The 12,418-nt window shown below is 37.5% G+C and overlaps 1 protein-coding gene across 1 annotated transcript in view; it reads left to right on the top strand.

The window, feature by feature from the left end:
• LOC107732259 (eosinophil peroxidase-like) overlaps positions 1–10,859 on the top strand; it is a 17,218-nt gene extending 6,359 nt beyond the window's left edge. The window contains exons 11-17 of the mRNA XM_016543535.1: positions 3,287–3,655; positions 4,621–4,812; positions 4,896–5,154; positions 8,144–8,314; positions 10,191–10,428; positions 10,531–10,714; positions 10,830–10,859. Coding sequence (XP_016399021.1) covers positions 3,287–3,655; positions 4,621–4,812; positions 4,896–5,154; positions 8,144–8,314; positions 10,191–10,428; positions 10,531–10,714; positions 10,830–10,859 — 1,443 coding nt within the window. The remainder of the gene's footprint in view (positions 1–3,286; positions 3,656–4,620; positions 4,813–4,895; positions 5,155–8,143; positions 8,315–10,190; positions 10,429–10,530; positions 10,715–10,829) is intronic.
• The last annotated feature ends 1,559 nt before the right edge of the window (positions 10,860–12,418 follow it).

Below are 12,418 nucleotides of genomic sequence, written 5' to 3'. Positions count from 1 at the left end.
ACACCTCTACTCTTTTCGAAAGACATCCTGGGATTTTTAATGACCGCTGAGAGTCAGGACCTCGGTTTAACGTCTCATCCGAAAGATGGTGCTTTTTGACAGTATAGTGTCCCCATCACTATACTGCGGCATTAGGACCCACACAGACCACAGGGTGAGCACCCCCTGCTGGCCTCACTAACATCTCTTCCAACAGCAACCTAGTTTTCCCAGTAGGTCTCCCATCCAGGTACTGACCAGGCTCAACCCTGCTTAGCTTCAGTGGGCAACCAGTCTTGGGCTGCAGGGTGATATGGCTGTGGCTTGAAAATGTGAGCGTGAAACTCTGAAACTCCGTGTATACTTGCCTTACAGACATGAAAAATAGATAAATAATAATAGAGTGAAATGTCTACTTTCAAATGAACCAATTCAAATTGAAAACAAATATTCTCAAATTATGTAATCCGTATTAAACATGCATACAGGCTCGTCCACTACTGTGGAGATGACGAATCGGTGTTGCAGACTTCATCTCTTAAGCCAAAAACAATGAAAACGCTAGTTTATCAATAAATTATTAAAATGTTAATGCAGCCTCCTTACTGTTTTTTCCGACACATTCGTAATCATTACTTCTGCCGGTGTGCTGTGCCAAGCTTTATGCATGTGCTTGAGTGCTTATTAGGCTATGTAGGAAATCGCTCCGGTTGCTCATGTAACCTGAGATAAGGGAACGAGCGTTGCGTCGTCATTTGACGACTGCTTGGGGGGAACTCCTGTTTACTCTATTACTGAAGCCTGATTGGTTAACGTTTGTGTAGCTGCACAAACCAATGGCGCTCGAGCCCACCAGAAGGGGCGGCGCCGACTGCTATATAAGTCGGCTCGGTGCGCCATCTCATCAGAATCATACGACTGAAGCGACAGCCATCGATTCGCGTGCAGCTATAGCATGGCCAGTTACGCAACGCTCGTTCCCTTATCTCAGGGAACCGAGGTTATGTGAGTAACCGGAGCGTTCCCTATCAAAAGGTAACACCCGGTGCATCATTGTTTGACGACTGCTCGGGGAGCGTATCCAGTAGTGCCATGCTATAAGCAGATGCAGAACTTAGCCTGCTCCGCGAGCTCAGCCCAGGAACACTTAACGAGGGGTCCATAAGCCTGAGCCACAAAGAGACCCGAGAACGTTCTGAGGTCTACTTGAGATAACTCTCAAGAAAAAAGTAAGCATTAGGCGGATAATACCCGCGCCTGCAGGGCAGGGATGTCCAAATTGTAGAATCTAATAAAGGTAGACGGCGACGACCAGCCGGTGGATGCACAAATCTCCCCAATAGAGATTCTACTGGACCATGCCCAAGAGGAGGCCATTCCTCTGGTGGAATGGGCCCTCACACTACACACTTCACTTTCTACAAGCCAGCTGAGGCATAAGCCAGAGCTATAGCATCTACTATCCAATGAGCTAGTCTTTGCTTTGTGACAGGCAGCCCTTTAGAGTGACCTCCAAAGCACACAAAAAGCTGCTCTGATTGTATGAAAGACTCTGAGTGCTTAATGTAAACTCGCAGTGCCCAGACAGGGCATAACAAGTTGGGACCTTGTTCACCATCCGTTCCATACATCCGTTCGGTACATAACCGCTGCGCGGTTGAAGAACGACTTTACAGTCATTGGGTCCAAACTCAAGACAGGAAGCACTGACAGACAGGGCTTGCAAGTCCTGTACTCGCTTGACTAATGCCAGGGCCAAAAGCAGAGCGGTTTTGAGTGTCATGATTCTTAAAGGGGTCATATGATGCGATTTCAATTTTTCCTTTCTCTTTGGAGTGTTACAAGCTCTTGGTGCATAAAGAAGATCTGTAAAGTTGCAAAGACTAAAGTCTCAAATCCAAAGAGATATTCTTTATAAAAGTTAAGAGAGGGGTGTAACATTTCCGTCTCACGCTTGAGGTATTCGGCCAATCACAACGCACTGGATAGCTGGCCAATCACAGCACACCTCGCTTTTTCAGACCGATGAGCTTTGTAAAAATCGACGCATTTCAGAAAGGCGGGGCATAGAGGAGAAACAATAATGTACAGTATGTGGAAAATAATGTGTTTTTTGAGCCCTAAACCGCATAAACACATTTCATTATACCAAATACACAAAATACTGTTATTTTTAGCAGCATCATATGACCCCTTTAAGCCGGCTGTTTGAAGCGGCTCAAAGGGGGAGCTCTTGAGAGCTGTCAGGACTATAGACAAGTCCCATACTGGCACCGTCCTAGGGCGAGGAGGGTTTAACCGCCGAGCGCCTCTAAGAAACTTAACAACCAAGTCGTTCCTGCCAATTGTCCGGCAGGTCTTGTGAGAATGATTCGCCGCGATAGCCGCCACATAGACTTTGAGCGTGGAAGGGGTCCCTTATCCAGCAGCTCCTGCAAAAAGGTTAGCACGTGGGACACGTCACATGATACCAGATCCTGGTTCCGTGCTAAACACCAGTCACTGAAGACTGACTACTTGAGGGCATAGAGGCGCCTTGCAGATGGAGCTCTAGCCTCTAAAATGGTATTCGTGACTCTCGTTGGGAGTTGGCTAGACTCCCGTCGAGTGGCCAGACATGAAGGTTCCACAGTTCTGGCTGGGGATGCCAAATCTTGCCCTGCGCCTGCGGGAGAAGGTCTCTCCTCAGTGGTATTGACCACGGCACTGCAGATAGCAGCTGGATCATCTCCGGAAACCAGACTTGGTTCCTCCATACGTAAACAACGTTCAGATCAGAGCGTAAAAAATTTATCCACGTACATACGTTGCATACGTTGTTTACGAATGTGATACTCTCCAAAATGGTGCTATAGGGTGACGCAGAGGAGATGAATTGTTGAATTAAGTCATTATTTTTGTTTTCTTTGCGCACAAAAAGTATTCTCATAGCTTTGTAAAATTACGGTTGAACCCCTGATGTCACATGGATTATTTTAACGATGTCCTTGCTACGTTTCTGAACCTTGATCGTGTTAGGATCCTTGCTGTCTATAGGAGGGTCAGAGAGCTCTCGGATTTTATCAAAAATATCTTAATTTGTGTTCCAAAGATGAACGAAGGTCTTACTTGTTTGGAATGACATGAGGGTGAGTAATTAATGACAGAATTTTCATTTTTGGGTGAACTATCCCTTTAATAAGCGTGCGATTAGTCGACTAATGCTTAAAATGAACGACTACTAGTCGACCAGAAAAGGCAGCCCTACTGAAAACAGATGCCAGATCATACACACTCTGAACATCTGTTCCTTCTTCTTCACGTTCAGATCCCTCTCTCCGATCCTCGCACAGGGACTCAGAGCTGCATGCCGTTTTTCCGCTCTGCTCCCAGCTGTACGGTTCCACTCGGTCACCGGGAGCAGCTGAACGCTATAACAGCATTCGTGGACGCCAGCATGGTGTACGGTAGCTCGGATGGGCTCAGCGTGGCCCTCAGAAACCTCTCGTCCCCTCTCGGCCTGCTCGCCGTCAACCAGTTCCACTCAGACCAAGGGCTCGGCTTCATGCCCTTCCTGACACGCACGCAGATGAACCTGGACCCCTGCGGCCCACGAGAGCGGATCGACCACATCCCGCTATCAGAGACAGCGCAAAGACTCAACATATCCATGGGGAACAGATCGTTCTGTTTCCAAGCAGGTTGTAGGCATTTTTCTGAGTATTTTTCAGATATCATTCATTGTGAGTTAACATGTAACAGCATTTGCAACACATTTTGCTTCCATAATCATGTAAAATGGGTCAAACAAGAGAAAAATATAGGCCGTCATCTGATGCAGCATAAACTCTAGTACATGTAGTAAACAATGTAAAATTCTTAATATAATCAGCTTGCAATGATAGTATTACTAGCCATTTTAATTGATTTAAGTTCATGCTGTTGATTTTCCTCCCTTAATTTAAATTAAATTCAGTGTGCTTTATTAGCCTGACAAAAGCAATTGCATTCTTATTGCTAAAGCGTTTGCATACAATGACAAATGGTACATACTACATACAATGAGAAATGGTGCAAAATAGAAAAATTAAAGTAAAACTACATTTCAAATTAAGTAAATATCATATATAAATATTATTAAATTAATAAATAAAATATTAAATAATAAAATAATTATAAAATAATTTTAAAAATTAAATAATATTAAATAATGAAATTAGTCATAGAGCAACAATACATTTTAATTTTAAGTGTAGGTATATAAGTATAATGTTCTCTATTTATGTGAAGCACCACTGTAGTCATAAATAATAGACTCAAAGGGATGAATAAAGCTTTAAACTTAAAAAAAAAAACGCTATGACAAGTGGTGCAAAATTAAACTAAAAACAATATTTCAAATTAAGTAAATATTTATAAAAAATTTAATCATATTGATTAATTCAATTAACTGTAGCGCAACAATACATTTTATTTCATTTTATTTGCAATATAGTGTTAATATTGCTGAATTGCTAAATTTTTATTTCATGTCGACTTTAAGGGTATTAAAGCTAAAACACCCTATGAAAAAAAGGAAAATAAGTCACTATTTGTGTCATTTTATTCAAAAATGTCCCAGTTAGGCCTTCACTCTGATGCTTTCTGATTTAAACTGGCCAGTTGATGAGCTGTTTTTGTGTGCGTGTCTCAGGTGACTCTCGGGCCAATGAGCACTTGGGTATGATCGCTTTGCACACACTCTTTCTGAGAGAACACAACCGATTGGCTGAGGAGCTTCACAAGCTCAACCCACACTGGAGCCCGGACACGCTGTACCAGGAGGCCAGAAAAATACTGGGCGCAGTCCACCAGGTGAGAAGATAAAACCTGAAAAAATGTAATAAAAGGTTACTTCATTTATGCATGTCTCTGACTTGCTGAATCTTGTTTGGAAGATCTTGACATGGGATCACTACTTGCCCCGCGTCCTGGGCCGCAGTGCTAACCTGGCCCTCATGCCCCCGTACAAAGTTTACGACCCCGCAGCTGATCCCAGCATCTCCAACATTTTCTCCACCGCTGCCTTTCGGTTTGCACACGTAACCGTGCATCCGGTTGTGAACCGCCTCGGACCTGATTACCGGTTGAGCCCTGAGCACCCGGCTCTGCCATTACACCACTCTTTGTTTGCATCCTGGAGAGTCGTGCAAGAGGGTTTGTTTGAAAAATTTAAGGGGGTCTGAATACTTTCCGTACCCACTGTATATTATAATTAAAATTTACAGACCCAAATACATAAAGTGCAATAAAATAAACACATTTGTATTTCGGATGTTTTATTTCCACTAATCTGAAAGAAGACATGTTATGTAGGCAAAAAGCCCAAAATCTCTAAACTAACCAGTGCATGAAAACAGTGTTTTTGTTTTTTTTCCTGTAGTGTCTTGCCTTAATATTATACTTAATATACTGTATGTGTATAATAGGGCTGTAAGTTTAACACATTAACTTAATTAATTAGTTATGAAATAATAACGCGATTAAAATATTTTAACGCAGTTAACGCACTGGCTCCGCCCCCAGACCTGTACTTCATCTTACATTTCATACAGTTGACTGCTGACAAATATGATGCAGGACAACAACTACACATTACACCACTCTTTGTTTGCATCCTGGAGAGTCGTGCAAGAGGGTTTGTTTCACACACACACACACACACGCACGCACACACACACACACACACACATACACACACACACACACACTTAAGGCAAAACACTACATGTGAATAGAGTAAGAAATAGCTAATAGATATCATCAAGCTTCCCTGGTTGATTAATCACCATACTTTAAGACAGCTGTTTTGTACTACAAGTTCTCTGAAATGTTTACATATGCAAATGAACCATTGTCTAATTAAATATGCACTAATTTGCATACATTTCCAGAACATAAATCTCAATGATAAATAAAGCCAGGATCAATTCTTGTTTCATTTTGTTGGCATATTAGAGTTGACATAAGGTTTTTACAGATCGGATTTTGGATTTCTCTTTTTATCATTTAGAAAATACTGTCAATGGCAAAAAAAATAAATAAATAAATAAAATAAAACTTAGGAATAAAATGTTAAATGTATAAGTTTGGTGAATGATATATGAACAAACCCCTCTGTAAAAACCTCCAGAATATAGATGGAAGTAAATGTTTGGTGCAAGGGCATAGAATTTAGTAGGGATGCTCAGGACGTGTTCCTACCTATTTCCAGCCACAACTAAATTGTCCCTAGCAATAATTTTGATCAAACAATTAAATATGTATGTAGACTAGAAAACCACACGCTTTCAAGGATGCGCATTTAATACATTGGCGGAGTAGGAACATATAAGCTAGATCAACTTTGAATAAAGAAAAGAGATTTAGAGCCATATTTTTGTTTATGTATGTTTATGTTTATGACATGTATGTGAAATTTAGCTAGCAGGAAACACAAATTAATTCAGTTATATTTTCCTATATTCTCTTTTGAGTAGATTAATTAGTTATGAAATAATAACGCGATTAAAATATTTTAACGCAGTTAACGCACTGGCTCCGCCCCCAGACCTGTACTTCATCTTACATTTCATACAGTTGACTGCTGACAAATATGATGCAGGACAACAACTACATAAATACAGTTATGCCCTAAAAATGTAAGATATTGGTGCAAAAAAATGCCCCTGTATGAGTTTTTTTTCTCATATATAATACGTTAACACACAAGCAGGAGAGCAATATCACATGAGTGCTGATTTTGTCCCAAATATCACGAGTTTAAATGTGATTTTTAACAGTTCAGTAAATAAGAAGTTGATATTGTGTTATATTTTAAAGCTTAACACCTTTAAAGCCACAGCAGAATTGTGGCCTGTCTCTGAGCAACACAGCGGTGTTTAGTTTCTGAATGAATCCACGTTTTGAACGAATCGTGTGACTCAATGATTCAAAGACCCATTGAATCGAGATGGTCCTCACTGCAGAACACAAGATCCAGGGGGCGTGGTTGGATCCAGATCCAACTCCTCCCACCTTACATGTACCTAAACCCACCCATCTCCACCCCTAAACCTACCAATCTCCACCCCCTAGATCTGGATCCAACCACGTCCCCTGGATCTTGTGTTCTGCAGTGAGGGGCTACTGATTGAATCAGCCGTTTGAATGAATCGAATGAATGAGTGACTCATAAAGACATTTACCGCCACCTGCTGGCAGATTTAGTTTCTTATTTAGAGAATAATAATTATATTTATTATTTATTAAAAATAATAAAAATAAAAATAAAAACTTTAAAGGGATAGTTCACCCAAAATATTCAAATTCTCAATAAAGAAAAGAGAGGTTTAGAGACAGATTTCTGTTGATGTGAAATTTAGCGAGCAGGAAACACAAATGAATGAAGTTATATTCTCCTATGTTCTCTTTTGAGTAGTCAAACAATCCAAAGAAAACATCTTTAAAACAAAAAGAAAAGTCACTTACAAAATGAGATTGGATGAACAAAAATCTGACCAAAATTTCTCTGTGTGGGCACATTGGCAAAACAAGTGAATTAATCTTCCTCAGAAGAGTGACTTATATTAGGCTATAATCATGTCCATAAGCTTTTTGTGAAATTTGGAGTAACTCATTAATCTGTTGCTTATAGTTTCCAAAGTCAGACATCGCTTGTTATGATTTTCAAAGGCAATTCTGTCTTCATTTACTCACCCTCATGTCATTTCAAACCTTTCTTTTGTGGAACATAAAAGAAGGTATTTTGAAGACTGTTGGTAACAAAGCTATTTTGGTTACCAGTGACTTTCATTGTGTGAACCAGAAAATACTGAAATGTTTCTCAAATCATCTTCTTTTATGTTCTATAGTTTATGTTAGGCCGTTGAAGCCTAAATGTTTATGTGTAATACATTTTATGTTGAATCAAATAAAATATTTCTTTCTAAAGCTACAATTTGTAATGTCTACTTGATACTTTCTCATTTAACACAAAAATAGCTTTAAATAATCTTTTGTGGGTATTTTCACAGATTAGATTAATTAATCGACACACATCATGTAATTAATTAGATTAAAAGTTTTAATCGACTGACAGCCCTAATATATAATATTTACTCAACAGCATGACGTTATGATGCATAATGAATGTTCTTGTGTGCAGGTGGCATTGATCCTGTGCTGCGTGGTTTGCTGTTGTCCCCGGCTAAACTGCAGACAGCAGATCAGATGATGGTGGAGGAACTGACCGAGAGGCTCTTCCAGGCTCAGGGAGGGCTGCCGCTCGACCTGGCGGCGTTAAACCTGCAGAGGGGACGAGATCATGGCCTACAAGGTGCCAGTCAGCAGCCTGTCATTAGTTAAGCATAGTGAGCTGCTTCGCTGTCTACGGCCTACATAGGCAACTGCCTTCTAAGGGAGCATCCTAACTGAAATGGAACCTCATAAGTGAGGGATTTGAAATACTGAAGCGCAAAAGAGACTCGACTAATGGTTGCAGTTGATTCTGATATGCTGGTAACATAATGACGCAACACTCTACTAAGCATAATATGGCTTTTTTTTTTAAATGGGCTGCTACATTTGTTTGAGCAACTTTTTTGCGCAACAGAAATCAAGTTTTCTCAGCTAGAAGCACCTGTATTCACATGCTTGCGTTGAGTATTTTTCAGGTCTGTTTAAATGCAAAATATTGAATACATGAAATATAGGATAAAATGGTATTTTTTTAATCAGTATGTGACTGAAAACATTACAAAATAGCACTACCCACAAGATTTAGCTTAACTAATTCCAGTAAATTTGGGAAAATACAATAATCTTAAATATACAGAAATATTTGCTAAAATAGGCCATTTTAATTAGATTTAACTTTTTGTTTCAGTATTGATTTAAATACATTTATTGTACATTTATTGGATTAAATATGTTTTATTATATTTATTTAAAAACAAAATCTAATTTATATGTTTATTAATGCAGCTCACTTATTTATTTAAAAGTTTTTTCTTTATAGGTAACGATACAGTTACAACTTATTATAACTCCTGACATGTTTACAATAGAAAAAGTATAAAGTGTACAAATTAAAACTGACGTAATATAAATATGCAGATATTTATTTATTTCTTTATTTACTTCTGGTCTTATTTCAAACATGTAAGCTATTTTTTTATTATTATTTTTTATGTTGATGAAGGCAGCTCACTAATTTTTTTGTTTTATAAAAACATACAGTGTTTCATATTTGTGCTTCATTAGGAAAGATTCAATTACAACTTATTAAAGCTCCTGTCATGTTTAAACTTAGAAAAATATAAAAATGTGCAAAAAAAAAAATACAATAACTTAAATGACTTAAGAAGATAAATATGCACATTATTAATGAATTAATTCATTTATTTATTTGCTTGCTTGCTTACTTTGATCTTATAAAAATAAATAAATAAATAAATAAATAATTAAGTTTCCTGACATTATCTGTCTCCTTATTTAGAACGATTTACTAATAGTTTGCTAATTGCATTTCCTAATATTGTACAAATTTTTCTTACACTAAATCTCAAGATTCAAGATTTTTTATTTGTCACATACATGGTTATATAAGCTCCTCCTAAGTCTCTCGGTTTTTGCCATCAGGCTACGGAAGCGCTTACCAGATGGCAGCAAAATGAAAAGACAGTTACCAGGGTGGTTGGAGTCCTTGATGATTTTAACAGCTCTGCTTTTGCAGCGTTTGAGGTAGATGTCCTGTAGAGAGGGGAGAGCAGACCCTGAGATGCGCTCAGCTAAGCGCACAACTCTCTGCAGGGCTTTGCAGTCTTGACTGGAGCTGTTCCCATACCACACTGAGATACACTTTCTATGGCCCCTGAATAGAAAGTTTTCAGGATTGCTGGCGAAACCCTGAATTTTCTCAGCTGTCGCAGATGGTACAGTCTTTGCCTGGCTTTATTAACCTGAGTTTGGATGTGTGAGATCTTAACTTAACCTGAAGATGTCACACTAGACTTTTATTTCAACCTAAAAATATTACGATATATTTTTTTTAATTTCAAAGCATGAATTTTATTTGTTGCCTACACTATAATTTAAACTATTTAATAACAGTTTTCTAATTTACTTTGTACTAATTTCACTAACTTAATAGCTTAATCAGAGTATGTTGTGCTAGACTTTTATTTTGCCCTGTGTTATTTCACTCTCTGCAGGTTACAGTGTGTGGCGAGAGCTCTGCGGTCTCTCCGCACCTGTGAATGAGTCTGATTTAGCAGGCATTCTGGGTAATGGAGTTCTGGCCAGGAAGCTGCTGCATCTCTATGGAACAGCTAAGAACATAGACGTGTGGGTCGGGGCCATTTCAGAGCCGGCTCTGCCCGGGGGCCGCGTGGGGCCCCTGCTGGCCTGCTTGATCGCCAAACAGTTCAAAGCACTCCGAGACGGGGACAGGTAATGTGATATTCCATTTCCTTTGAGTATTATTTAGTTTGAGACAAATACTGTAGGGTCAATGTTGAGTTGTCAGTCGGTACACAATTAAATGCGGTTTAGGTTCTGGTGGCAGAATGAAGGTGTGTTCAGCTCCGCTCAGAGAGACGCGCTGCGCACCACATCTCTGTCCCGCATCATCTGTGACAACACACACATCCGGCTGGTGCCCTTTGACCCCTTCGCGCACACACTCCACCCCGACGACCTGCTGCCCTGTGCACGCATCGGCCACATGAACCTCTCAGCGTGGAGAGAACCTGACACCGGTATTAGTGACCGAAAGAATAAAAACAATCAAATGATCCTTTTATCTGACATGTGTTATTCATATTCTGCCAATATTTGGCTCTCATTTTCAGACCCGGTCTGTGGCGCGGTCCCGCGGTTGAGTCTGGGTTTCTCTGTTCTGTGTGAATCTGCAGTGATGTATCAGTGTCCTGCTGGATACCTGCTTCAGGGAGCCACACAAATCACCTGTGACCCCAACACCCAGCAGTGGACCCCACAACCGCCCACCTGCCAAGGTTCAGTTCAATTAAATATTGAATTAATTAATTAAACTTAATGTTACATTAAACATTACATAGTAAATGTAAAATAACATTAAATATTAAATTAAATAGTAAATATTAATTATACAGTATTACGCAGTTAATATTAAATAAAATGAAATATTCAAAACAAATTAAATGTAAGTATTTTTCAAAGTAAATTTGGAAATTGACTGATCCATCTGACACCAAATGTATTAAAACAATGTTTGTTTATTTTTGGTTATATCAGTATTTTATTGGTTGTTTTGAAACATTCATGTACATTTTTTAAGTTAAATTAAATTAAATTAAATATTTAGTTTTATTAAATATTTCATTAAACACCAAATATTACATTAAAAGTTGCATGTAAAATAACATAATAATAAATATGAAATTAAATAGTAAATATTAATCAAACAATATTAAACCATTAATATTCAAATCAAACTAAATTAAATATTAGTGCTGTCAAACGATTAATCGCGATTAGTCGCATCCAAAATGAAAGTTTTTGTTTATGTATTATATGTGTGTACTGTGTATATTTATTATGTATATATAAATACAAACACATGCATGTATATATTTAAGAAACATATGTTATGTTTATATATTAAATATATTTATATATAATATAAAATATAAGAATATAAATGTAAATATTTTCAAAATATATACTGTATGTGTGTGTATTTATATATACATAATAAATATACACAGTACACACACATATAATATGTAAACAAAAACTTTTATTTTGGATGCGACTAATCGCGATTAATCGTTTGACAGCACTAATATATATTAAACTTGACTGATCCACCTGACACCCAATTTATTAAAACATTGAACATTTGGACATTCATGTACATTTTTAAACTAAACTAAACTAAACTAAATATTAAATATCAAATACTACATTAAAAATTTAAAGATTAAGTATTAAATTTACTAGTAAATATTAATACTAAAATGTTAAACGATTGATATTAAATATTAAATAAATTTAACTATTTAATAGCAAATAAATAATAAATAGAACTACGCTTTTATTGGTTATTTTAAATATTGATGAATGTTCCACTCATTTCTTTTGGACATTTGGACATTAATGGACACTCTTTAAATTAAATTAAATTAAAATGACATATAAATAACTTATTAAATATGAAATTAAATGGTAAATATTAATGATAAAATAATAAACAATTAATATTAACTATTAAATAAAATAAATATTTATTTAATATAAATATAAATTAATGTAGAAATTGACATCCATCTAACACACAATTTATTAAAAGTTTTTTTTGTGGATATTTTCAGATATTGATGAATGTTCCGCTCATCCGTCCGTCTGCCCTCCACACCTGCAGTGCTTGAACACACCTGGAGGTCACACCTGCACCGGT

Source organism: Sinocyclocheilus rhinocerous, unplaced genomic scaffold, assembly GCF_001515625.1.
Source record: "Sinocyclocheilus rhinocerous isolate Xijiao unplaced genomic scaffold, SAMN03320098_v1.1 scaffold38, whole genome shotgun sequence".
In the NCBI taxonomy this organism is placed as follows: Eukaryota; Metazoa; Chordata; class Actinopteri; order Cypriniformes; family Cyprinidae; genus Sinocyclocheilus; species Sinocyclocheilus rhinocerous.
The sequence above is the reverse complement of the archived record's forward strand: the minus strand, read 5'-3'. Positions and strand labels throughout refer to the sequence as shown.